The 26,199-nt window shown below is 42.1% G+C and overlaps 1 protein-coding gene across 1 annotated transcript; it reads left to right on the forward strand.

The window, feature by feature from the left end:
- The first annotated feature begins 639 nt into the window (after positions 1 to 639).
- On the forward strand, positions 640 to 1,433 carry LOC149207367 (uncharacterized). The gene is made up of 2 exons (XM_089393893.1): positions 640 to 893; positions 993 to 1,433. Exons 1-2 carry the CDS (start codon positions 845 to 847, stop codon positions 1,199 to 1,201), a joined length of 258 nt encoding a protein of 85 aa, XP_089250019.1. The 5' UTR covers positions 640 to 844; the 3' UTR covers positions 1,202 to 1,433.
- The last annotated feature ends 24,766 nt before the right edge of the window (positions 1,434 to 26,199 follow it).

The raw sequence follows: 26,199 nt of genomic DNA on the forward strand, positions 1-26,199 counted from the left end.
TCCTCAAGCTCCGGAATTTGGCCCATGGGTGACTGCTACAAGAAATACTTGATTGTAGTGTGTTTAAGGTTGGGTGGAGAGTTGAAGTCCCAATCTCAGTTGCCTAGTCTAATTTATTGGAGATAAGTGTTTGCTTATGAATCTCATGTTCTGAACACTTTATGTTTTTTTAATGTATTGCCTTTTCATGGCTTGTAATGTTGAGAAATGAGGCATTCTTGTTTAAATGAACATAGTTGTGTGGTTTGGGTATTATCCTATTCTAAATGACTCATATCCAATGAATGTGTGAACCTTTTAAGTGCCCGACTATTAAAGAGATGGGTGGCTCTCTGCAATAATTAGGCCGATAAGCCTTCCTTTGGATGAGCTTTTTCGTCTACCTTTTGTTTCTGTGATTGACATCTGGCTTGCACCCGTAACTGGCATATGATTGACATATGTTGTGAACTCCAACTGGCATCTGGTTAGGTGGATACCGCTTTCTGCTCTTCTTGTTCTCTTCCACAACCTACTGCACAACCTGCTGCAATGTTTCCGGGCTGTTCCACGACGGAAATACGAGGTGACAAGCGTGTTACTGATTTTCTTGATGGTAACTAACCTCGCCGCTGCTCTGGCCGCGGCTCCGGCTGCAGCTCCATCTCTTGGTGGATCCTGTTCGAGTACTCTTATGAATTTATCGCCATGTCTCAATTTCATCATGGGAACCGACAAGCAACCGGCCAAAGATTGCTGCACCGCCCTCAAATCCGTCGTTACTAATGACGTTGTGTGTCTCTGTGAGCTTTTTACCAGTAACAATCCGTTAGGTCAACCGATCGACTAGAAGCGAGCCCTGGCCATGTCAAGCTCATGCAAAGTCACCACTCCGCCTCTCAGTGAATGCAACGGTAAGAGATTTCTACTAACTCTGTTTCTGCGGGTGTTTTTTCTGATATTCCGGATGGTAAGTTGCTTATTTCTGGTTTAATTTTTTGGTTTTCCGGCAGCTATTGGTATTCCCGTTGCTGCTCCTGTAACAGCACCAGGCTCTGCGTCTCCTCCGCCAAAGGGCGTTCCTCCAACAAACTCCAGTGGTACAAATAGTACGGCCACACCGGGAACGAGTTCCTCTCCCAACGAAGGATCTGTGGGCGCTATTTATAATTACGTTGGGTTCATTTTGGCGGCGATTTTAGCCGGACTTCTGTCCTCTTAATGCTTTTGTAGTGATATCTGGTTAGGTAGTTAGATGCAGAACTGCTTTGTTTCAGCCCTGCAGTCTATTCATTTGAATTCTTTCATCTTGTGGAGAGTGGATAATATGTTTGAAAATTAGCGACCGTGTCGATGTTGTTAGATGTGATTAGGGTTTTATTTCTTGATACAGATGCAACTGTTTCTCCAGTTATTCTTTTATTTCTTCAATATATGTTGTCAAATTATACTTAGTCATGATCTCCTTTTATCGTTCAAGTCATTATATTTTTATTATAATTTTTTTCCAGAATTTAAAATATAGATTAATTTATTGTTTATTATGTGCATGGCCTTGTTCCAAATTGCATGAAACATTTATACCTTCCAAATGTCCATGACTTTACAATCTTTGACTTCAAACATAATTTTATGTTGTTGTACATTTATATTGGGTTATTTTTATCATTTTTATCTGCAAATAGCTTGAACAAATTGGAAAAAAAAATTGAACGCTTTATAGGTCAGCTGTTATAAAGTAAACATTGCAATTTTTTGAATTTGGATAATGAATAAAGATCACAATTATAATAAAAAGCACTGAAACCACTGAAAATTTTAACTTCTAAATTTAATATTCACAGGTCCAAGAGGAAGATAGAAAAAGAGGCTTCTCGCATTGAGAGGTTAAATTTACAACTTTTTCAACGGAATCAGTCCATTGTGGAAGAAAATGCAAGGTTGAGGAAACAGGCTTTACTACAAACCGAGGAGAATCAACTTCTACAGCAAAAGCTGCAAGAGCAACTTAGGTGTCCAGACAAAGTCTTGGGAACTTAATCAATAGTTTATCATTGTTTCTTGGAATCTTGGGTTTCTGTACACTGTATATCATGAGAGCAACGTGGATAAATGATGATGTACAGTTGTGAAATCAATTTTTTTAGATTATGATGTTAGATGGGTAAATCTTGAAATCTTTTCTGGGATATTCATAATTATAAGCAATTAAATTTCCCTCATTAAGTGGTATTCTAATTTTTTTTGAATTGTGTCATAACTTATAAAATCAGATATATTCTCAAGTTTCTGTTTTTCTTGTGATTGCATGGTGCATTTACTGGGTTCTGTTTAGCCTATATCATTTATTGGTTTTTCTTTGTATGTGTATTAAAGTAATAATAAAATAAATATATTTTTCTTTTGTATTTGTTGAATACAATGTATTTTTATTCAAAAGAGCAAAGTATCTTTAATATAATAAGTTTTTAGTTCTTCAGTTTTTATCATTTAGAACTTAATTTTAACATATTTTCTATAATTATTTATAGATTAAATTAATTCCCATGCTTTTTTATGAATGACTAAATATTTCTTAGAATTTTGTGACTAACTAAATTTAACTTAAAGTTAATACACTAAAAAACTTAAATTGTGTATTAAAAACTTAAATTTAATATATTGATTAAAAAAAACCATACTTTCAATTTAACAATCCTAACAGCTCTCTTCACACACGTTATAGGCTCTCTTTACACATGACTTTTAAGATTACTTACTCACAACATGTATGTAGTTTATAAAGTTTACATTTAATTTAATTATGTACAATGGCAGTTGTTTATCAATGTTGGAGAAGAGTTACAATTATGGAAGCATATGTTTGTATAAAAGTTAACCAATACCCAAATTGACAATACAATTGAGATTTTAAATATGTGGTTTCCAATATTCATTATTTTCTATTTTTAATTTTTTTTTAGAAAAATACCTGTATTTTTTAATCTTTTATAGATATTCAACAATTCCAACTTCATAAGTCTATCGGCCTCTCTTTGTACCTTTTGGGACAATTTCTAGTAATACTCTGTTAAGATAATGGTCAGTGGGTTTAGTTTCTAACTTGTAGGTCCAAGGAGGCTGAAGGTTTCACACAGAGTAATGTGTTGGTTAAATGCTCATGTCACTAAAAGGGGATGTTAAATTCCTAAGTGAATAAATATTGCTAATTGTCGCGCAGATGACAATGGATGGTTGATCCCTAGAGACTGATATATTAACCCTGTTAATGTCCTATATATATATATATATATATATATATATATATATATATATATATATATATATATATATATATATATATATATATATATATATATATATATAAGCTTGATGAGTAATTGTAGGCTTGATAGCCATGCTATCTTAGTGCACGCACTCGTTTAGTTAACAAAGATTTCTCAATCTCCTTTCAACACATCCATTTAGACTAAATTGAAGACTCAAGAAGAATACAGGAGTAACTCACTCCTAATAATTATATAGCCAATAATTTCATGAGTTAATACTTAGGAGTGGGTTACTCCTGTATTCTTCTTGAGTCTTCAATTTAGTCTAGTTGGATGTGTCGAAAGGAGATTGAGAAATATTTGTTAACTGAACGAGTGTGTGCACTAAGATAGCATGGCTATCAAGCCTACAATTACTCATCAAGCTTAGGAGGGATAGCTTGTTACACACACACACACACACAAATCCCTCTAGAGGGATAAGAGGGATAAGGATGGATGACCCTATAGAAAGCTTAGGATAGATGGAAATAAAGCCCAGTAAGCACACAGTTAATCAAAATCTTAGGAGGGATAGTCTTGAAAGGGCTTCATATACTCCTACACATATTTATAGAATGTGCAACAAAGGTTGGGAAAAGGCACTCTGTATGAGCATTCACAGTTAAGCATTGAGGGTTGAAAAAACACACTATATTCATTGACGTTTATGTTGTGGGGACCAAAAGTTATGGCATGGAGAAGTGTGGAGACACTCTCATTGTAAGTGCCATATGGCCAAGTCCTAAGTCCATGCGCCAAGGTGAAGAGATCCAAGTTGTAGAGAAGAGTAAGCATGAGCACTGTCCACGTGCCTCTTAACTTCATCCCTGGAGAATTCAAAGGGAGATGGGGCAAATCCCGCAAGGTTAGAAGAATTAGGACGACGTGGCAGTAGGGATGGTGGTCATGCATTAATGCATCGTTAGGGTGGAGAACCCAAAAATATTATAACATGGAGATGTGGATGCACCATGCATTGGAGGACCAAGTGGGGACCTAGGGAAGTACATGTCACCCCGACATTATTTCCCTGGTGGTATTCTGCGGAGCTTGGTACCATAGTCCTAGGATTTTATCTTCGAGCGAACATGGCGTAATGGGCCATCATTATGCCATGTTGGAGTAGGTGGAAGGTGCCATGTTGTATTTCCATGCCACCCCGGAGTTTAAATAGAGGTCAGGTCATCCCGGTAGCATTGCATGTGCTGAAGACAATTGGTTGGGGTGAGGTGGAGTTGAGTGTGGGTCAAAGATATAGGTATTGGGCCACATTAGTAGTGGGGTCTACGGGGCCCGACGCAATCCCGAAAATTTGTAACCTAAAAGAACTATCGAGAGGTTGCCTAAGTGATTCTTGAGAATAGATCTCTAGGATGAGGTGGTAGGGAGAGGGGCCTACACCCTGTGTTATGCCCATAATACATGTGTATTATGTAAGAAGGCTTGCTAGAGAGGCTTAAATAGTATGAGTGGGTTGACAACTATGGTAATACTACCATGTGGCAGAGAGCCCGACTGGGATTGCCACGTGGGGACCACACATGCACCATGTGGCAGGTTGGTGAGGTGGCACTAAATAAATGGCTAATCTTTAGGTGGCAATATCTTTTGATTTGAGAGTCTAATCAGGAGAAAATTTATATAGTTGGAAAGGTCTCGATGAGATGATCGCAACGATGTCGTCCGTTCTAGGTTTTTAGGAAGTTGATAACAAAAGTGGAAAATTTAGACCCCATGTCTATAATAGGACATTAGAGGTCGAGTCATTTTAGTAATGGCCTCCTTTTGACCTTAGTTAGGACTGGTGTCTGTAGGGGGTATGTTACATTAGGGCATGGCCCTCTAATTTCAGTAGCGCAAATGAAATCTTATGTTCCTCCTCCATATAATGAACACTGAAATATTATTACTTATAGTTGTTGCAACAAACAATTTAACTTCAGAGCGTTGATCTCGCCTTGGTACGACTTGTTATCAACCTTCACGTCCATTTTGAACATGGGCGATGAATGATTCACGAAACTCAAACTGGGTTGATCTTTTTCGGGTACCTTCTTTGGTGGGTTCTTTATTTCTTCCCGATCTCTTGATCTACCCTCTGAATTGTTTTTGTATTAGAACCCCCATCTTCTCCAAATATCCCAAGCTTATAGCTCAGGCCTGACATGAGGAGATCCATAGTGCCGCTTATATCTATAGCTTGTGCTTCCAATATGAAAACCTCTCATCTGCAGGATCACGAGGGTCATTTATAGATTTGTCACCCATGATTAGAATTTTGTGACTTTTGGCCTGACTAATCTAGATCCCCTTGCAAATCTCCACAATAAACCCCAAGAAACATGCTCTGATAATAATATGATCTATAAATTGATGTGGATACGTTATGCTCATAACCTGCAAAAAGATACCCAAATACAGAATATGCGAAGAAAGATACCCAGAACATAGAATAGTGAGAGACAACAACAAATATTTTATTATTCAGAAAGCAATGTTCACTAGCCTCTTCGAGGGGGCAACCTCCAATAGAGCAGAGCTTGATTTAAAAAGAAGACACGATGCTCCTCGCAGGGAGTCTCTATCCTTTATATATGACTCATACATGCAATACCATGGGTTTTATTAATACCATCTATCTAATACCATGGCCCATTTGCAACTAATTGTGGTCCCATCATTAATTGTGGGTTAACCACTTACAATTATTAATATGGGATTTATTGGCTCTTTACTATGACTCGATCCCACTACATAAATAAGGGGGTTAGGGTGGGACCCTAACATGCCCTACCCCTTAAGAATAGCCTTGTCCTCAAGGTTGAAGCTGCGGAAACTGTTGAAGAATAGTGGTTGGTTCCCAAGTTGCATCTTCCGGAGAGGTGTCTTTCCACTTGACAAGAACTTCCCTAATCATGCGGCCACGCAGATGCCTTTCTCGTGTGTCTAGGACCTGTTCACGTTGGAGCCAGATTGACCCTTCCTCGTCCAATTGAGGTAGACTGGTTTGAATTATGCAATTGTTCCCTATCACTTTCTTGAGGCATAAGACATGGAAAACTGGATGGATTTTTGCAGTAGGCGGCAAAGCCAGCTTGTAGGCTACTTCTCCAATGCGTTGAAGTACTTGATATGGTCCGTAGAATTTTGGAGATAGTTTCTGACAACCCTTGTCTTTGCGTGATGTTTGCTTATATGGTTGCAGCCTCAAAAAGACCTGATCCCCTTCTTGAAATAGGCGCTCTGAGCGATGCTGATATACCTGTTGCTTCATGCGGTTTTGAGCTTGATGAAGATTTTCTCTAAGATGGGAGAGCATGGTTGCGCGGTTTTGTAGGAGTTGATCCACTGCTTGTACCTTTGAGCCCCCCTTGATATAAGAAGTAGGAGAAGGAGGGAGTTGACCATATACTTCTTTATAGGGAGTCATTTTGGTGGTGGCATGATAGTTGGTGTTATACCACCATTCAGCCAGAGGTAACCACTGTACCCAAAGATGTTGCTTTTCTTAAGTGAAACACCTAAGATAGGTTTCCAGACATTTGTTGACGGCTTTCGTTTGACCATCCGTTTGTGGATGATAAGAAGTACTGAGTTTTAGTTGGGTGCCTTGTAGCCTGAAGAGTTCCTGCCAAAAATTACTGGTGAAGATCGGGTCGCAATCGGACACAATAGAAGTGGGCATGCCATGCAATTTGAAGATCTGATCCATGAAAGATTGAGCGACCAAAGTCGGTGTAAACGGGTGGGGTAGGGCGCATAAATGAGCATACTTCGAAAGCCTGTCCACAACCACCATGATGACTGACTTGTTTCCTGACTTTGGAAGACCTGTAATGAAATCCATAGAAACCTCCGTCCATATTGCTGCCGGGATGGGCAACGGTTGTAATGTGCCTGGTGCTTTGACGGTCTCCCCTTTGTGGCGTTGACAGACATCGCATTTTGCTACAAAAGTGGGGATGTCCTTTTTCATGCCTGTCCAAAAAAATGATCTTCTGGTACGAGCATACGTCTTCTAAAAGCCTAAATGTCCTATAATGGGGTATGAGTGCAATTATGCCAAAATGCGACTTTTGAGGGTGGATGTTGGTGATATTACGACTTTGTCCCTGTAGCGAAGAATCTCATTCTGCCACGAGTAGCCCTTGGTGGAATTTGGATCTGCCTGCAATTGAGAAATGAGTTGGGAGAGCCCGGGATGTGAAAACCATTCCCCGCGAGCCTCTTCAATCCATTCTGGAATGGGAAGGGAAATTGCTAGCAAGGTACTTCCCTCCTCAAATTAGCGAGATAATGCATCTGCTACACTATTTTCTTGCCCTTCCTTGTAAATGATCTCATAATCATATCCCAGCATTTTGGCGAGCCATTTATTTTGTTGTGGGGAGGATAGGCGTTGCTCCAAAAAATATTTAAGACTGTGATGGTCTGTGCGGATTTGGAAACGTCGCCCCAATAAGTAAGGTTGCCAGGTCTCTACTGCATGTAAAATGGCCATCATTTCCTTCTCATAGGTAGATTGGCCCAGATTCTTCCCACTTAGTTGTTGGCTTGCGAAGGCCAAAGGTCGCCCTTCCTGCATTAAGACCGCCCCAATACCCGTACCCAAAGCATCACATTCAATGACAAAAGATTTGGTGAAGTCAGGTAGTGCTAAGACTGGAGTGGAACACATGCCATTTTTTAGAGCTGCAAATGCCTGTTGTGCGTCCTCATTCTAGAAGAATGAATTTTTCTTCAGGGGTTGAGTGAGGGGCTTGATTATGTGACCATAATTGCAGACAAATTTGCGATAATAGCCTGTGAGACCCAAAAATCCTCTCAGGCTCTTCAAGGTCTTAGGTTGAGGCCAATCCTGCATTGCCTGGATCTTTTTGGGGTCCACCTTGACACCTTCACGCCCCACAATGTGGCCCAAATACTCAACTTCTTCCATGCCAAACGAACACTTGGACATCTTGACAAATAATTTATGCTTGTAGAGCAGTTGCAAGAGTAGATATACATGCTGAAGATGTGCGACCCAAGTGCAACTATAGATGAGGATGTCATCGAAGAAGACAAGGACAAATTTCCTGAGATATGGTTTGAGAAGGTGGTTCATAAGGCTCTGAAAAGTAGATGGGGCATTACAAAGACCGAATGGCATGACCAGGAACTCATAATGGCCTTCATGAGTTCGGAAAGCAGTCTTTGGAATGTTGACTTCCTTCATGCGAATTTGGTGGTAGCCTGAGCGAAGATCTAGCTTAGTGAAGAATTGAGCCCCATTGAGTTCATCCAGCAAATCATCAACCACCGGGATGGGAAATTTATCTTTAACTGTCAACTTATTGAGGGCCCTAAAGTCTGGACACATTCCGCCACTCCCCATCTTTCTTGAGCACCATGACCACCGGTGATGAATAAGGACTAATGCTGGGACGAATGACACCTGCTTCCAAAAGTTCCTTGATTATTTTTTCTATTTCATTCTTTTGGGTGAACAGATATCTGTATGGGCGCACATTTGGGGGTTGGGCCCCTGGAACCAAAGTGATGCTATGATCATGTTCCCCTCTCAAGGGTGGAAGCTCATGAGGCTTGTCAAAGACCGGCAGATAGCTATTTAAAATCTGTTGCATCTCAGGATGAATCGGCAGAGACTTGGTTTCGACTGCCTCGATGGCATTAAATTGAGCTAGAACTCCATGATGGGCCTTTTTTAGCAATTTTTCCATCCTATGCGAGCTGATGATAGAGGGAGCTCCCGCCTGGAGTCCACGGAGGGTATGTGTGGAGTTGTTCTGCTTAAAACTCATATATAACTCCTGGAAATCCATTGTGATTGGCCCAAGAGTGCCAAGCCATTCAGCACCGAGGACAATGTCGCACCCTCCCATTTGTATGGCAAGCATGTGGGTCTTCAACTGATAATCCCCCATTTGAAGTTTGACGTTTTCACAGCGGCCTTCACATTTCATTGTGCCCCCATCCGCAATTTGGACTTGGAAGTTAGAAACTGCTTGTACAAAACAATTCACTGCTTCCACGACTTTTTGATGGATGAAATTATGTGTACTTCCACTATCAATCAAGACTACTACTGGGCGATGTTTAATAAAACCTCTGATTTTGAGAGTTTGAGGTGAAGAAATCCCTACCAAAGCATGCAGCGAAATAATTGGTTCGTCAGGGACATTGTCCTTTTGTTTGTCCTCTTCTACCACCTCATGTTCCTCCAGTGGTGGATCTTCCTCCGATGAGCTGTAATCAGTGGCAACAATTTGAAAAAATTTGGGCTCCTTGCATTTATGACCTAGGGAGTATTTTTCATCACAGTAGTAACATAATCCTTGCTTTCTTCTTTTGGCCATTTCTGCAGGTGACACCTTTTGAACCTTAAGTGTTTGAGTCGTGCTGTGAGCCTATGGGGGGCGACCCTTAGCGGTGAAATTTGGGTGACTGTACTGGGCTGATAATGCACGTTCCATGTTACGAGCTACCTTGCAAGCTTCCGTCCATGTGGGAGGGTGGTGCAGTAGGACATGGGCTTTTATGGCTTCTTTAAGACCACTGATAAAACATTCCGTGTAGAACACATCTGAGAGACCCCTAGTGTGGAAGGCTAAGACTTCAAAGGCTGTAACATATTCATCCACTGTGCCAGTCTGTTGGAGCTTAGTAAGACAACCCAAAAAAGAAGATTCCTGGTCAAAGCGTTTTGTAAGAGCTTTTTTGAAGGTGGTCCAAGTCACAAAAGTTCCATTGCAACGTTGATGCCATTCCCACCATTGCCACCTTTCATTGTCCAAGTACATGCTCACCACCATAAGCTGAGTCTCATTATCTAAGATGTTATTCAGATTGAAATACTCCTCCATTTGTGCTATCCATGCTGCCGGGTGAGAACCATCAAATTTATGCATATCCAACTTGGGAGGTCGCGGACGAGATTGTTGGTGGGGGCCCCAGAGGTGAAGAGAGTGGCTAGACTCACCCTCACTGTGTCTATTGCCAATATACGCCTCCTCATGGGCTTCCTCCTTACCCTTCGGGATTATGCTAGTTAGTTTGTCAAGCTGAACTTGGAGGGATTGCAAGGATTGTTCAAGTTTGTCCATCCTCTCATTGGCCATAGCTTGAGCTCTAGTTTCTACCATGCACTGACCTGATGTTCTTAAAATTTGGGACCGCCCAAATTTTTTTTTCTCCATTTTACTCCTTCCTTAGGAATACTGCAGTAGCCGAATCCTCAAAATGTCAATGCTGCCAAAAGTCCTGCGAAAATCATGCCTCGGTATAGGAACCCCACACAACTACTCAGATCAGGTGGATCTGAGAGATTTGAATGGCGGATCGGATAGCTCTAAGCGGCGGAACAAATTTCTGCTGCAGATCTGATGGATCTAATAGATCGGAATGGCTGGTCTGCTAACTCGGAACTGCGGGACTAATGTCTGCTGCTGTTGCACCCCTTTGCGTGAGCGGATCTGGCAGAGATGATGCGTGATTCCAAGATAGAAAAGGGAACTATGGTCTCAAGGAGTGTCAGGTGCTACAAATCGCAATATACATAAGGGTCTGATAGTAGTACTCGGCCCAATGTTTCAGGGCTCTAACTAAGGAGGATCAACCGTACCCTTAGCCGTACAACCCGACTACCCTATCGTACGGGCGAGTAATCTCTCCGAGTGTTGTTCTCGGTGTACTGTAGCAGTAAAACAACCAACGATTTATCTATGGCTAGGTTGCAGAGGAGCTAAGGGGCTTCCAATATACCCAGAAGGTACTTGGAAGACAGTCCGTACGCGGTTCTGTCTAATGCGCTACTACTCGAAGGGGTACCCACAGGGGTTACAAGGGAGTCCAACAAGCGTGACCACCTCTTGTATTTCCTGCGTGCATGCCTCCCCAAATCCGTAGGTTTATGCGCTCAACGACAGATCCCGTGGTTTAAAGACGCCGGAACACGTCTCTAGCCAAAAAAAAATTTGCTAAGAAATGGAGATCCCACCGGCCCTGGAAAGTGCTCTGATACCACTTGTTATGCTCATAACCTACAAAAAGATACCCAAATACAGAATATGCAAAGAAAGATACCCAGAACATAGAATAGTGAGAGACAACAACAAATATTTTATTATTCAGAAAGCAATGTTCACTGGCCTCTTCGAGGGGGCAACCTCCAATAGAGCAGAGCTCGATTCAAAAATAAGACACGGTGCTCCTCGCAGGGAGTCTCTATCCTTTATATATGCAATACCATGGATCAATACCATGGGTTTTATTAATACCATCTATCTAATACCATGGCCCAGTTGCAACTAACTGTGGTCCCGTCATTAATTGCGGGTTAACCACTTACTTTTATTAATATGGGCTTTATTGACTCTTTACTATGACTCGATCCCACTACATAAATAAGGGGGTTAGGGTGGGACCCTAACAAGATATTCCACTACGTAGTTCCTTATTAGGGTTTTATTTATCTTTAGATTTATGGATCTATAAAGTAGTGTTAATTGTGTATGCATGCAAAATAAAATGATGTAGATGTTAGAGAAAAATGAAATAAGAACTCATAAACCATGATTTGACACAAGATATGACCTAGGAAACCTTTTCGGGAGAAAACCCAACTAGAAGGTGAGGTCGCTATGCTCTCTTTCTCTAAATAGAAAATGGCTATGAGTACAAAGAAGTATGTTTTGTGGCCCATGAGCTACTGCAATGAAAGAATAGTCTTTATGTGCTCTATCTCCTCTCCCTCTTGACTATTTTTGCTCATCTATGAAATAAATGCATTCAAAAGAATGGAACCTCTTTTTCTCCTAGTGTCCCGATTATAACACAGCTCGATAGCCTATTAGTGGTTAGTTTTGACTACATCAACTCTTAGCCAGAGTTACAATATGGACTCTTCTAGATTCTTCTTCATAATAATCACATGGCTAGCCCCTTTTCCATGAATAATAGGGGTTGATGTGACATCCTCTTGAATTATGGTGGTGAAAATAGGAAGGTCAAATTTTGAGTGGTGTAACTTTTGCATACATGTTTCTATTGAGGTGATTATTGCGTCATTGGAAAGTTTTATGTGTGTGGAATATGAAAAAATGGTGCTACGCTGAAGCGACAAAGTTTTACCCCCCAAATTGTCATTTGATACCTCAAATTCCTCCCATAAGGTTTTAGACCCCGATTTGCTAAACTGGGTCTCGCCAATAAAAATGGTCGCGTGAGTTAATTCCTCCCCTTTTTCCACTATAAAATTGTCGATATGGATGATGAACAATATAATGATCTATGTCAGATCACTCAAAGAGGTAGGTCGGGAGGGGACACCAATTAGGATTGACAAGAGCTAGGGCTTACATTTCACGCATGAGATTATTGCAACCAACAACACAAAATACAAATCGAACCATGAGGGGAGGTAAATAATCCACATTAGAACTGGATTGAAAGTCGTATGAGTGGAGACCCTACGAATAGCCTAGTTGAGCAACATGCATTCAAAGTTGGAGTAGGAAATGAGCATGAGATTGAGTGTGTTGATAACAGCTTGCATGTGGCGAGACCTCAAGAACCATAACATCATAACCATTCTTTATGGGGCATGTTGTCATGTCCTTTAGTTGCTTGGCTAGGTGGATCGGTGACAACCCCCCTCTTTGCTCTGTAAACACCCCACCTGGGAAAATTTCAACCAAAATATTATTTTAAAAAGCACGCAAAAAATTAATAAAAGACACTAGAAAAAAAGTGATTTAATCAATGTTTCTATGCCATGTGATAATTTTTAGTCAATGTTACATGATTTATAATAACTAACATACCCTAAGTGAGGAAACTAATTGAAAAAAAATACTAAGAGGATATGTAAAAGATGGATTCTATTTATGTATATGTACATTTTTTTAAAACTATAACGGTTATATTAATTATTTAAAACCAGTTGGGCCAAAACCAAAACAACCATCATTGCAATATTTAGAATTCCTTTTAGTTGCAGCTCTCCTTTTCCTTACATAGGTGTAGATTTACTATAGATTACGGGATCGAGTTCCATGTAGGTTCTTCATCATTCTTACTTAAGGCTCCTTGTGGCAGGAGGCATGCCAGGTTTGCTTTTGCACCTGCTTCCTTATGTGAGCCACGTAGAATATGGAAAAGGAGATAGGAAGAGAAGTCTTGGAGCACGTATCTCAGCCTTTGAAGTGTCTTATTGAGCGCCGGATTGTTGAAGTGGTCCTCCGAATTTAATATCTTTATCAAACTTTCTGAGTGCCCGAAGACTTGTATTTCCTTAATGCCTTTTTCACATGCTATTTGACAGGCTTTTAACAACCCAAGGATTTATGCCTAGTTGTTGGTTCTCTGTCCAAGTCCCCAGCTGAAGCTATCTTCACGAATACCCTCCGGGGAGTAGATCATTATGCCTGCTCCTACTGAACCCGGATTGCCTTTAGAGGCACCATGAAAAAAGATTGTTGTTTTACCCTATTTCCTCCACCAAGCTTGAAAATCTGCGTCCACTTCTCGTAGTCTCCATACAAGAGATTTACTGGGGAAAGTGGTGTTCTTTATCCTGTCTCAAAATATATAAGTTCCCATCCATTTTTTTCTCTCGGGAGAAGCATGTTATCATTTTTTATGATTGGCCACAGTCTCGAGGAGTAATGATTTTTCTTTTGCTGCCACCTTCAAAGGGGAGTTTAGTATGTTGTTGAAGATCTGGTCGTTTCTGACAAGCCATATTTTGATCCAGGTGGATATTGGTGGCCACCTGCCAAGTCCACCTGGAACCCCACCATTGTTTCTCTCAGCATTTTCAGTTTCCTTAATTGTAGCACAACTTACTATTTTTAGCAGTTTTTCGGGTCCCGAACTTCTGGAGCCGTTTTGAGGCCCTAAACGACGTTTTTTGGGAAATCTGGGGGCAACATGGGTCCATGGACTAATGTTTCCCTTCCCAAAGTGGTAGTGCTCGGATAGATCTTTCTAACGAGCTATTGTACGCGTCAAACGGAGATCGTATGCCAAAGTTACGACCCCAGGAAGTTGATGTACCAATTTACCCAAACGGGGCCCACAGTTTGGTGTTTCATCTCCTAGGGTTAGGTTTTGGAATGATAAGGGTTTTCCATTGTTTCTCAACAATAAATAGGCCTTTGAGCCTCATTGTAACACAGTTCAGAGGCATGTAGCCACCACATCTCTTCTCAGAGATAAGCTACCATCGCCCTAGCTGGTTTATTTCCATTTCTGGTTGTAAGCATATTTCAGTATTTTCCATTAATGAAATGAAGTATTATTTCCGCTGCATCTTTGTGTATATGGTTATCTCTGTAATTTATTGCGTTCCTATTTAAATCCGGATCAGTGGTATCAGAGCGGTCTGCTTTTTCTCTGTTTTTCTTTGCATGTCCCCAACAAGGTCGGGATATAAGGAGTTAGGGCTTGAACTGGTTGAACCTTTGCAAGACCAGCCTCGCAAATCCCGACGGCCTCCCATGGCGGATGAGAAGAAAGACGAGGGGGCAGGAGATCCCATCAAAATCTTGCTCGAAGAAGCCCTCGAGCGACAACAGAACGCGATGATGGACAGCTTTGCCCAGATCCTTCAGCGGCTACCCAAAAGTGACGCATCGGCTTCCAGTAGCTACTCTGGAAACGCCACACCCTTTAAGGTACAAGTTAATTTTGAAATCCCCATATTCGAGGGTCAGATAGACGCAGATGCCGTAGATAAATGGTTAAATCTGCTAGAGGGTTATTTTTCTGTTCATGAATTTTCGAGTCGGGAAAAGATTGTTTTCGCTCTTCTCAAAGCAACCCCCCACGTCAAGGATTGGTGGGAAACCTACTGCGAGCAGAAGGATGAAAGTACTGGCTCACTATTTTCAGCCGCACCCACCTGGAATTCATTCCGGGATGCCATCAAGGAGCAGTACTACCCTGTCGGAAGCTATGAGGATGAATACATAAAGTGGACCACACTGCGGCAGGGAAGGGACCAAGACGTGCCGGAGTTCACCAATCTTTTCCATACCCTTCGCATAAAGTTGGGTATCAAGGATTCGGAGCAACATTTGATACTCAAATACCGTGGCTGCCTGCACAAGTACATCCAGGAAAAAATACAATTCCTAAACATCTCCTCGCTCGGCGCAACATACCGATATGCCGTCAAGGTCGAGCAGAAGTTTAAACAAAAGAAGCGAGACTTTGGATCTGCGAATCCAAAGCAGGGGAAAGGTGCCCCTAAACCACAGAACAAAGGACAAAGCCAAGGCGGGACAGCCCAAGACAACCCGCCGAAGCTGCAAGCAAAGAACAGTGCCGCGAAGCCGAAAAAGGACACTGGAAAATGGTGTGAGTTCCATAAGAGCTCCACTCACAACACAAGTGAGTGTCGGGCCAAGCAGTCACTGGTGGCTGAGCTAAAGGTTTCAGAATCAGATGCATGTTCCGACTCTGAGTCAGAACCCGATAAGGGGAATGAAAAAGGGAAGCAGATCATTGATGCGGATCCCAACGCCACTGTTGCTACCGCCAAGATCCAGAAAAATGAACCCGAAGATCCAGAGGAGGAGGAGCATCTCTTCCACTCCCAGATGTGGGTAAAGGGCTCCCCGATACAGTTCATTGTTGATAGCGGGAGTCAAAAGAACCTCATTTCGGCAGAGGTCGTGAAGCGGTTGGGCTTACCGACCACATCACATCCACAACCATACACCATTGGGTGGCTTCACCAAGGATGAGATCTTCGCGTGAGCCAGCAGTGTCGCCTTCCATACAACATCAAGCCCTTCACGGATGAGGTATTGTGTGAAATTGCTCCCCTTGAAGTTTGTGATGTATTATTAGGACAACCATACTTGTGGAAGCGACATGCTGTGTATGAATCAAGGCCCCGTGCTGTTATTATTACATTGGGAAATAAGTTGTACAGGATACCAGAGGTAGCACCACCTACCGCCATCTCTTTGATTACTGCAAAACAATGCAGTAAGATCATTTCCAAAACCAGGAAATTTGTTTTCCTGATGATACGCCCTCAAGGAAAGAAGAAGACGGTGGTCGCGGCCTCCAAACGGGGTCCCTCTGCACGACAACTACAGATGGACAAGGTTGTGGAGGAGTACGAGGACATCTTCACCTCCCCTGCAGGGGTTCCTCTGCACTGTCAGGTCAAGCACTCCATCGATCTAACCCCAGGTGCGCCGCTACCCAATGGACCAATTTATCGGCGCTCCGTTCTGGAGAACAATGAAATCAAGAGGCAGATTCAGGAGCTCCCGCAGAAAGGTCACATCCGTCCGAGTTCATCGCCTTGTGGGAGCCCGATCGTGTTGGTACAGAAGAAGGATGGGACGTGGAGACTCTGTATTGACTATCGGGCGCTGAACAAGATCACTGTTCGTAATAGGTACCCGATCCCGCGGATTGATGACCTCCTGGACCAACTAAAGGGGGCGAAATATTTCAGCAAGATCGATCTGAAGTCAGGATATCACCAGGTACCAATCGAACCCTCTGATGTGTGGAAGACTGCCTTCAAATCCAAGGAGGGCCTTTTCGAATGGTTGGTTATGCCTTTCGGATTGACGAATGCTCCTGCAACCTTCATGAGGCTAATGGATGACATCTTGCGGCCATTCACCAACTCCTTTGTAGTAGTATACTTGGATGACATTCTGATCTTCAGCCAGAGTTGGGAAGAGCACCTCCACCACATCCGACAGGTTCTCCAAACACTGCGGCAACACAAGCTATGTGCCAATTTGGAGAAATGCACTTTTGGCATGACCCAGGTTCAGTATCTGGGATACATCATTGATGAACAGGGGGTGCATGTCGATCCAGCCAAAATCCAAGTCATTCGGGATTGGCCATCTCCAACCACTCTAACAGAGCTCCGCAGCTTTCTAGGTCTTGCCAACTTCTACCGCAGGTTCGTGTTGGGGTTTTCTCATATTACTTGGCCCTTGAGTCAAGTCACCAAGGGAGGGGCGAAAGCAAAATTCTTTTGGTCTGAATCTCAACAGAAGGCATTCATGGAGTTGAAGGATCGCCTCTGCACGGCACCAGTGCTAGCATTACCAGATTTACAACAACCATTTGAGGTCGAGACAGATGCCTCTGACTATGCTATTGGGGCAGTCCTTACTCAACATGGACATCCAGTGGCATATCACAGTGAAACACTTTCAGACACAGTCCGGAAGTACCCCACTTATGATAAAGAGATGTATTCCATTGTACAGGCCTGCCGACAATGGAAGCATTACATTTTGGGGAAGGAAACGGTCATCCACACAGACCACCGACCCCTGCAGTTCATACAGACCCAAGGAAAATTGCAGAATGATCGCCATCAGAAGTGGTCTACATACCTGCAATAGTTCCACTTGAATATCAAGTATAAGAAGGGCAGCACCAATAATGTTGCAAATGCCTCAGTCGACCACCGATCATGGCGTTAACCACCGTGCTCAACTCTTGTGGGCACGAGACTTCTGATTGGCCACTTCTCTACAAAAGTGACCCAGAATTCGGCCACATATACCAGACACTCTTGGAGGGTCGGCATGTTCCAGATTTTCACCTCCAGGATGCCCTGTTATGTCACCTGGGTCACCTTTGTGTTCCTTCAAGCGAGCGTGCCAAGATGATTTGGGAAGCACACTACAGTCGGGCTGTTGGGCATTTCGGGGTCGAGAAAACAGTGGCAGTACTGCAAAATTATTTCTATTGGCCGAATCTTCGACAGGATGTTGGGAAGTACATCAGATCATGTACTGCCTGTGCCATTGCCAAACCGACCATTAAGAAGCACGACCTCTATACCCGTTGCCTACCCCTAGTCGACCTTGGGAATCCATCTCCATGGATTACATGTCAGGCCTTCCTTCCACTAAGCATGGAAATGACTGTGTTTTTGTGGTCGTCGACAGGTTCTCGAAGATGGCCATCATGGCGGCCTGCAAGAAGAATATCACAGCAGAAGCCACTGCTAAACTCTTCTTTGAACGAGTGTGGGTGCACTTTGGGATCCCACAGTCTATCATCTCAGATCGAGATAGTCGGTTTCTCAGCACATTTTAGTCCAGTCTCTGGTCAATGCTGGACACCAAACTTACGAAGTCCACAGCCTTCCATCCTCAAACTGATGGCCAGACAGAGGTTGTCAATAGGATGATTGTGCACATTCTGCGCATGTATAACTCAAAGCATCCACGCACATGGGACGAGAGCCTCCCCTATGTTCAGCACAGCTACAACCGAGCTCTTCACAGCTCCACTGGCCATAGCCCTTTTCAGGTGGGTTTGGGATTCCAGCCACTATGCCCCATTGATCTGGCCATGCCACTTACAGCTACTCACATAAATTCAGCTCTTGTCCAGTCCGAAATAGATAAGGCCACTAGCTTCATTGAGCGCATCCAACATATTCGCCAGCAGGTCCATGACATTCTTGAGAAATCAAATGCCAAGTACAAGCAGCGACATGATCAACATCGGGTGCCACACAAGTTTCAGGTGGGCGACAAAGTCTGGTTGCATTTGCAAAAGGAACGCCTTACTGGAGCCTATCAGAAATTGAGACCACTCCGATATGGTCCTTACACCATTACTAAGGCTATGGGAGACAATGCATTTGAGCTCAACATTCCCCCATTCCTTGGCCTGCACCCAGTGTTCAATGTGGACCGCCTTCGGCCATACTTTCCACCATTGCTAGACACATCTGACATTGCAGAACAGCTCAAACCCACAGAATTAAATCCAGATTGCATGGAACAAGCTGCAACTGATCGGATCATGGACACACAGATCAAGAACACTTGCCAACAGAATATCCAACTGTATCGAGTTGTCAAAGCAGGCCAACTCCTTCAGCAGGCCAAGTGGCTCACCAGGGAACAAGTTCAGCAAAAGTTTCCTCATCTCATGGAGGAACTCAACACAATGGGGACCATTGCTTCCTAAGGGGGGAGGAATGATCTAGGTGGATATTGGTGGCCACCTGCCAAGTCCACCTAGACCCCCACCATTGTTTCTCTCAGCATTTTCAGTTTCCTTAATTGTAGCACAGCTTACTATTTTTAGCAGTTTTTCGGGTCCCGAACTTCTGGAGCCGTTTTGAGGCCCTAAACGACGTTTTTTGGGAAATCTGGGGGCAACATGGGTCCATGGACTGATGTTGCCCTTCCCAAAGTGGTAGTGCTTGGATAGATCTTTCTAACGAGATATTGTACGCGTCAAACGAAGATCGTATGCCAAAGTTACGACCCCGGGAAGTTGATGTACCAATTTACCCAAACGGGGCCCACAGTTTGGCGTTTCATCTCCTAGGGTTAGGTTTTGGAATGCTAAGGGTTTTCCATTGTTTCTCAAAAATAAATAGGCCTTCGAACCTCATTGTAACACAGTTCAGAGGCATGTAGCCACCACATCTCTTCTCAGAGATAAGCTACCATCGCCCTAGCTGGTTTATTTCCATTTCTGGTTGTAAGCATATTTCAGTATTTTCCATTAATGAAATGAAGTATTATTTCCGCTGCATCTTTGTGTATATGGTTATCTCTGTAATTTGTTGCATTCCTGTTTAAATCCGGATCATATTTTCCAGCAGACATATTTAGGTATTGCTTTCCAGATTTTGTTCCATGCTGTCTTTCTTTGGGTCATGTGGGGATAACACATTCTCTAGGGGCTAAAAAGGTTAGCTACTTTGACTTGCGATGGGGCAGAGACATTGAGGCCTTAAAGGATGTAGTCCCAGACTTCTTAAGCAAAAGAGAAATCCACAAACACATGCTCCATGGTTTCCTGGGCTTTGCAGCAGAGAAAACATTGATGTGGCCCGTGAATACCTCTTTTAGTTCTCCAGGTGCTAAAAAGGTTAGATACTTTGACTTGTGATGGGGCAGAGACATTAAGGCCTTGAAGGATGCAGTCCCAGACTTCTTAAGCAAAATAGCAATCCACAAACACATGCTCCATGGTTTCCTAGGCTTTGCAACAGAGAGAACACCAATGTGGCCTGTGAATACCTCTTTTAGTCAGATTGTCGCCAGTTAGCACTTTCCCATGCATTAATACCCAAGTGAAGAAATTTATTTTGGGGAGATCGAGAGGGTCCCAGACTTGTTTCCACACAAATGCAGTATGGCTTGAAGCTTGCTGTGGTTGAAGAGAGGCAAATCCATGCCTTGCATTGTAGATTGCAGTCTTTCCCCATCCCCATTTGTCCATCAATCGCATGTGAACCGATGACAGTCCCGTTAACGCTTCTTTTAGGAGGGTATTTTGACTGCGCATTTGATCTGGAACTCGAGGGATTTCCCAAGTTCGCCATTTTCCGGAGTCGTCCCATGTCGAGATATCTGCCAGGGTGAGGACTCCTTGCTGAATGAGCAAGTTCCTGATTTCTTTGATTGCTTCATTTTTGCTCAGAGGCGACTGTCTCATTATACTGTCTTGTTAGATCATCGTGTTTTTTCCATTGTCAGGAATGCGATACAAGTGCTTTTGGAAGAGCTCTATCCCATGGCGACAGAGATTCCATATCGACGTCCCTTTGATGCTGGTATCTATTTGTATATTCCTTAGCGATGAGCCTTTTAGATATTTTTTCTTTATGACCTGACTGACAGGGTGTTTGCTATTTGAGAAGAGGGTCCAAAGTTTTTTACCTCCAAGAGCCAGATTGGCAAGGCCTGGGTCTCTTATTTGCAAGCCTCCTTCAGAGATGGGGTGTTTAACTGTATCCCAATTCACTAGATGGAATTTTCTTTGGTTTCCTCTTCCTCCTCTCCACAGAAAATCCCTGATAAGTCTGTAGATTTGTTTCGTGATCTTCTTTGGAGCCAGAAGAAAGGAAGCCTGATAAATAGATAGGGAGGACAATACAAATTTTATAAGGATGAGTTTGCCAACATTGGTGAGCCATTGACCTCCCCAAGCTGTAATCTTGGACTTAATTTTGCTTATTACCTCTTTCCACAACGATAATTTGTTAGGGCCCAGGGTTATTGGTAACCTGAGATATTTGATTTTATCCCAAGAAGCGAATCCCAAAAAGCCTAAGGAGAGGGCTATTCTTTGAATTTCTTGTTGATCCACATTCCACCCGTATATTTCACTTTTCCTTTTATTTATAAGAGCTCTTGATATGTTGCAGAATTTTTGAAGAATTCCACTGTAAACTTTGGCTATCTTGATGGAGGCTTCGCCCAAAAGAAGAGTATCATCTACAAATAGTGCATGATTGAGAGGCTCTCGCCCTTTCGTCAACTTGACTCCTGGAGCTGTCCCTGCTTTCTTTTCAACTGTCAGTTTTCTACTTAACGAGTCTGCCATCAGAATGAACAAGAAAGGGGAGAGGGAGCAACCTTGCCTTATTCCCCTCGAGGCTTAGGAATAGTTTACTGGCCTGCCATTAACTAAAGGAGCTATCCATGGCTTTTTAGTACAAGCTTTAATCAAATTGACAAAGTTAGAGTTGAAACCAAAGGAAAGGAGGACTTTGTACAGGAAAGAAAGATTTACTTGGTCGAATGCGTTTGCCATGTCTAACTTTATGAGCATACCTTGTTCCTGCCGAAGATAACTGGAATGTATGACTTCTTGAACCCGTATTACATTGTCCAATATATGTATCCCTTTGACAAAGCCGCCTTGGGTGGGAGAATCCCAAGCAGTGGCTTGATTCTATTTGCGAGCAGTTTTGTTAGGATTTTGTATGATGCATTGCAGAGCGAGATTAGCCTAAACCTGTCAAAAGTGCCTGGATTCACTTCTTTTGGTATTAATGCAAGGAAGGTAGAGTTAGTACTGCCTCCCACTTTGGCTTTGTGATGAAAAGATTTGATCATCCTCAGAAGATCAATTTTTATTATTTCCCAGTAGATTCTATAAAAATGAATTGAGAAGCCGTCAGGTCCTGGTGCCTTGTCTGGTTCCATGGACCATATTACTTTACAGATTTCTTCCTCGGAGAAAGGTTTCGTAAGACTAGTGTTGTCCTCCTTGCTTACCAAAGATGGAATGTGGGAGAGAAATTCAGAGGTGACTTCTTTACTCCCATTGCCTTCCTCTTTATATAGATTCCGGAAATGATCTTCTGCTGCCTTTTTTAGCTGTTCTTGACCTTTAAGCACAGTCCCATCTGAGCAAGTGATTTCAGAGATATGATTTCGAGATAGCCGGGCTCTATATTACCTATGGAAGAAAGAGGTATTTTGATCTCCAGCTTTAAGCCATAGGGTATGAGACTTAAGTCTCCAAGTCTCTTCTTCATGTCAGAAAGTGTGAAATGATTTGATTTGGGCAGCTTGTTCTTTTCCTAAATCTGAAGCAAAGATCTCCTTACTTTCCAAATCCATTTGCAGATCTGATAAAAACTGAACTGTCTCCTTTCTGTTGCTGGTGGGAGAATTTGAGGGTTCTTTAATCCATTTTTCAGAGCTCTCTTGGTTATTTTTAGTTTCTGCTCCCACACAAAGTTGAGAGATCCTGTCACAGGTATGGACCATGCTACCAGAACAGTTTCCATGAACCCTTCTTTGCCTGACCAAAGCGGGTTGAATCTAAAGAGGATAGGGCCCAAATTTTCTTCCTCTTCTAGCTGTAAGAGAATAGGTTTGTGATTTGAGGCCAACTTTGGGATAATTTTCAAGGAGATCAGTGTTTTTCCTAGCAACAAAGAGCTCTGTGCTAGGAAGCGATCTAGGCGAGTAGAGATGTGTTCTACCCTAGCTCTATTGTTAGTCCAGGTGTAAAGACCTTTCTTCGGTTTGAAGTCAAGAAGATCCCAATGAAGTATCAGCTCCTCTACTAATGGAAGCATTTGTTCCCTACCACTATTGCCACCTCTCTTTTCTTTTGGATCAATGACGAGGTTGAGATCTCCAGCCACTATTATATTCTGAGGGGAGTAAATTTCTAAGAAATCTGACAAGGTCTGCCAGCATTATTTCTTCTCTGCAAGGTGGACTAGAACATAAAGGTTGAAGAGAGAGATGGAGAGATTACTAGAGAGGTGCCGAAGTTTGGTGAATATCCAATGTTGGGTCTCAAAGGAGCTTTCTAGTTGATACTTGTCCTCCAACCACAATGTTGCTAGGCCACCAGAGGTACCTCTTGCACTAATGACCTTTCTTGCATTTTTTCACCATTTTAATTTGTTGATCTCAAGAAGGGTTTCCCCTTCAGTCTTAGTCTCTTGGAGCATGAGGACCTCAGGAGTTTCTTTTCAGAAGATCTTTGACTGCTTCAGCTTTCGAAGGGTTCCCCAAGCCTCTGCAATTCCAAGAGACTAGTCTCATTATTTAACGGAATTGGAGTGAGTTGATACCCCTTTAGAGGGCCTTGTTCCAGTGTTTCTCCTGATAGACATTTCAATGGTGGATTGGCTGCCTTGCATTTTTTGCCTCTCCGCCTCTTCTTCCCTGGCTTCCTTATGAGATTTCCTTCAAACTCTTTTAGAGGGTCTCTCGAATGTCTCATCTTTCGATGACCCAGAGGTTTCCGAGGTTTTTTTACTTGTCATTTCTACATATGTGGGTGAGGAGGAGCTTCCTGCTGGGGAGTCAAGTTGAGTTACTTTTATGTTCTTCTTTTTTGCTTCAAGTGAGGGAACTTATTGTTCAATCTCCTCTATCTTTGTTTCTGGAATTTCGATTGAAGTGACGAGGGTTTCGAATGGGTTTATTGAGGCCACTGTCTTTGTTGTTCTCCTCTTCCTTCCATTTGAACCATTCTTGTTAAGGGAGTTCCAGACTCCATCGATACCTCTTTCCCTTTATTCCTGATACTCACCTTGGCCTGGACTGCTTTCTGCACCTAGATCCATTTTTCTCCTTTCAAATTCTCTAGATCTTCCTCCTCCTTTTTTTTGCAGTATCTTGTGAAATGCCCATATTCATGGCAATTCCTGCATTTGAATGGTAGCTGCTCGTAGTCTAACTCTTGGACATAGGACCAGTTTGCTATTGTTAACTTTATGGCATCAGGTAACCCTATTTCTAAGTTCGACACATATTCTTGCACATGAATACTGATCCCTTCTCTCTGCTCTGTTTATGTATTTTCCCAGGGTGTTACCAATCGTTTCTAGTGACTTTGGGTTCCAGCAGTGCAGTGGAAGATGAGGGAGGCGCACCCACACTAGAACTGCTGACGACACATCTTGTGTCGGATCGAAATCTAGTGACCATGAGTTTAGATACAGACCCTGAGGTCCCATGAAATATGGTCCATTCCTAAAGATGAGATTTCTGTCTTCTACTGAATAAAAAACAAAGACAAAAAAGCCCTTACCAACCAGGAAGCTTCCAATGCCTTCCTTTACTAGTGGTCGCCAGTTCCTCTGTACCCATGCCTCGACAGCCTTGGGGGAAGGCCATAGCCCTGTAAATTGATCGATGAGCCCTCTTTCAGCTAAGTTCAAAGCAGATCTGCAAGAATCTTCAATGGGCAGGGCGACTGTGGGGATGTTGTTAAGTTTCTTTACAAACTTGCGCTAAGTTTCCCTTGTTGGGCATTTACTACTGTCGCCAATTAGCTTCCTGAACGCAAGGATCTCTGGTGGAGGAGGCGAAGGAGGAGGGGCCTCAGGGCCCCCTCCCGGGGCCATGGCGATGGAGGGAGTACTGCACCAGGGGTTGTTGTTGCGTGCGCGAATCGTCTCCCAAGTCACAAGCACTTATGATGTATTGGATACTTTGACACTATGTATATGTACATTTAAACACACACACATTTTAAAGATTAAATACTATATCAAAATTTTATAATGTGGAAATTTCGTAAATATTTAAATAAAATTATATATATGAAATAATCATGCTTATTTCCACTATAAGAAAAACTATGTATATGATTTAGGATATGTACATTATTATTGTTAGGTTTTAAAAAAGAGCTATTTTATTATATTGATTTTCTCAAAAGTTGATGTTTTATTGTCCAAGAAAACTTGTCATTTTTAATTTAAAGATTAAATAGAAATTACACTTCTCATTTGCATACTAAAATGATAGATTTGATATTACACAATAGGTACATTTCGTTTCCATCTCATTGAAAAGTAGTTCTCTATCTTACATTTTTTTCTTTGACATTACAATTAAATTTTTGATCAAATGGCACTTAATTTACTAATGTTTAGATTTGTTTTTCCACGAGTAAACCTAAAGCTTAAAGATGAGTTTTATTTTATTTTAATTTATTTTATTTCGGATTTTGAGCAAATTATTTTTATCCAATAAATTTACTCCATGCTAAGTTGAATAAAAACATCTTAACATGGGTAAAAGTGTCCAACCTATTAATGAATATTCTTTAAGTGCGACTTTTTTGAAAGTTTCCCAGTTTATTTTCCGATCTAATTTGTCTAAAATCTGGCAGGGATTCATCGAAATCACAAGTCTGAGGGGTGAACTCTTCACAATCGTAGTGCCTCAGGGGTTTTTGAGGGTGTTGGATCCATACATGCAATCAAAAAACTAGTTTAAACAACACAAATCAAGATTTGACCACAATTTTTTTCACCAGATTTCGACCAAAAATATGTCGAAAACACCAAAAAGTCGCACTTAAAGACTACATTATTTAGTAAACAAAATCAAAATATTCTACTGCTAAGAATATTCTATGGAGGTTAAATCCTTGCCATCCACTTGATAATTATATTAAAATTCTAAAAGCCCTATTCCAAAATAGACATGGCTATCATCATAATTATTGTTAAATAAATTAAAATTTTAGAAGCTTTATTCCCAAATAGACACGCCATAACGAAAATTTGTACAAAATTTTCCATTTGTGCCAATACATGTGGAGGCAACTTATAATATACATTTGGTAAACCATTATAAATGTTTGAGACTATTGGGGGATGAAACGA

Source organism: Pinus tabuliformis, chromosome 1_2 (genome assembly GCF_031772625.1).
Source record: "Pinus tabuliformis cultivar Carrire ecotype Pingquan chromosome 1_2, CPIR1, whole genome shotgun sequence".
Lineage (NCBI taxonomy): Eukaryota > Viridiplantae > Streptophyta > Pinopsida > Pinales > Pinaceae > Pinus > Pinus tabuliformis.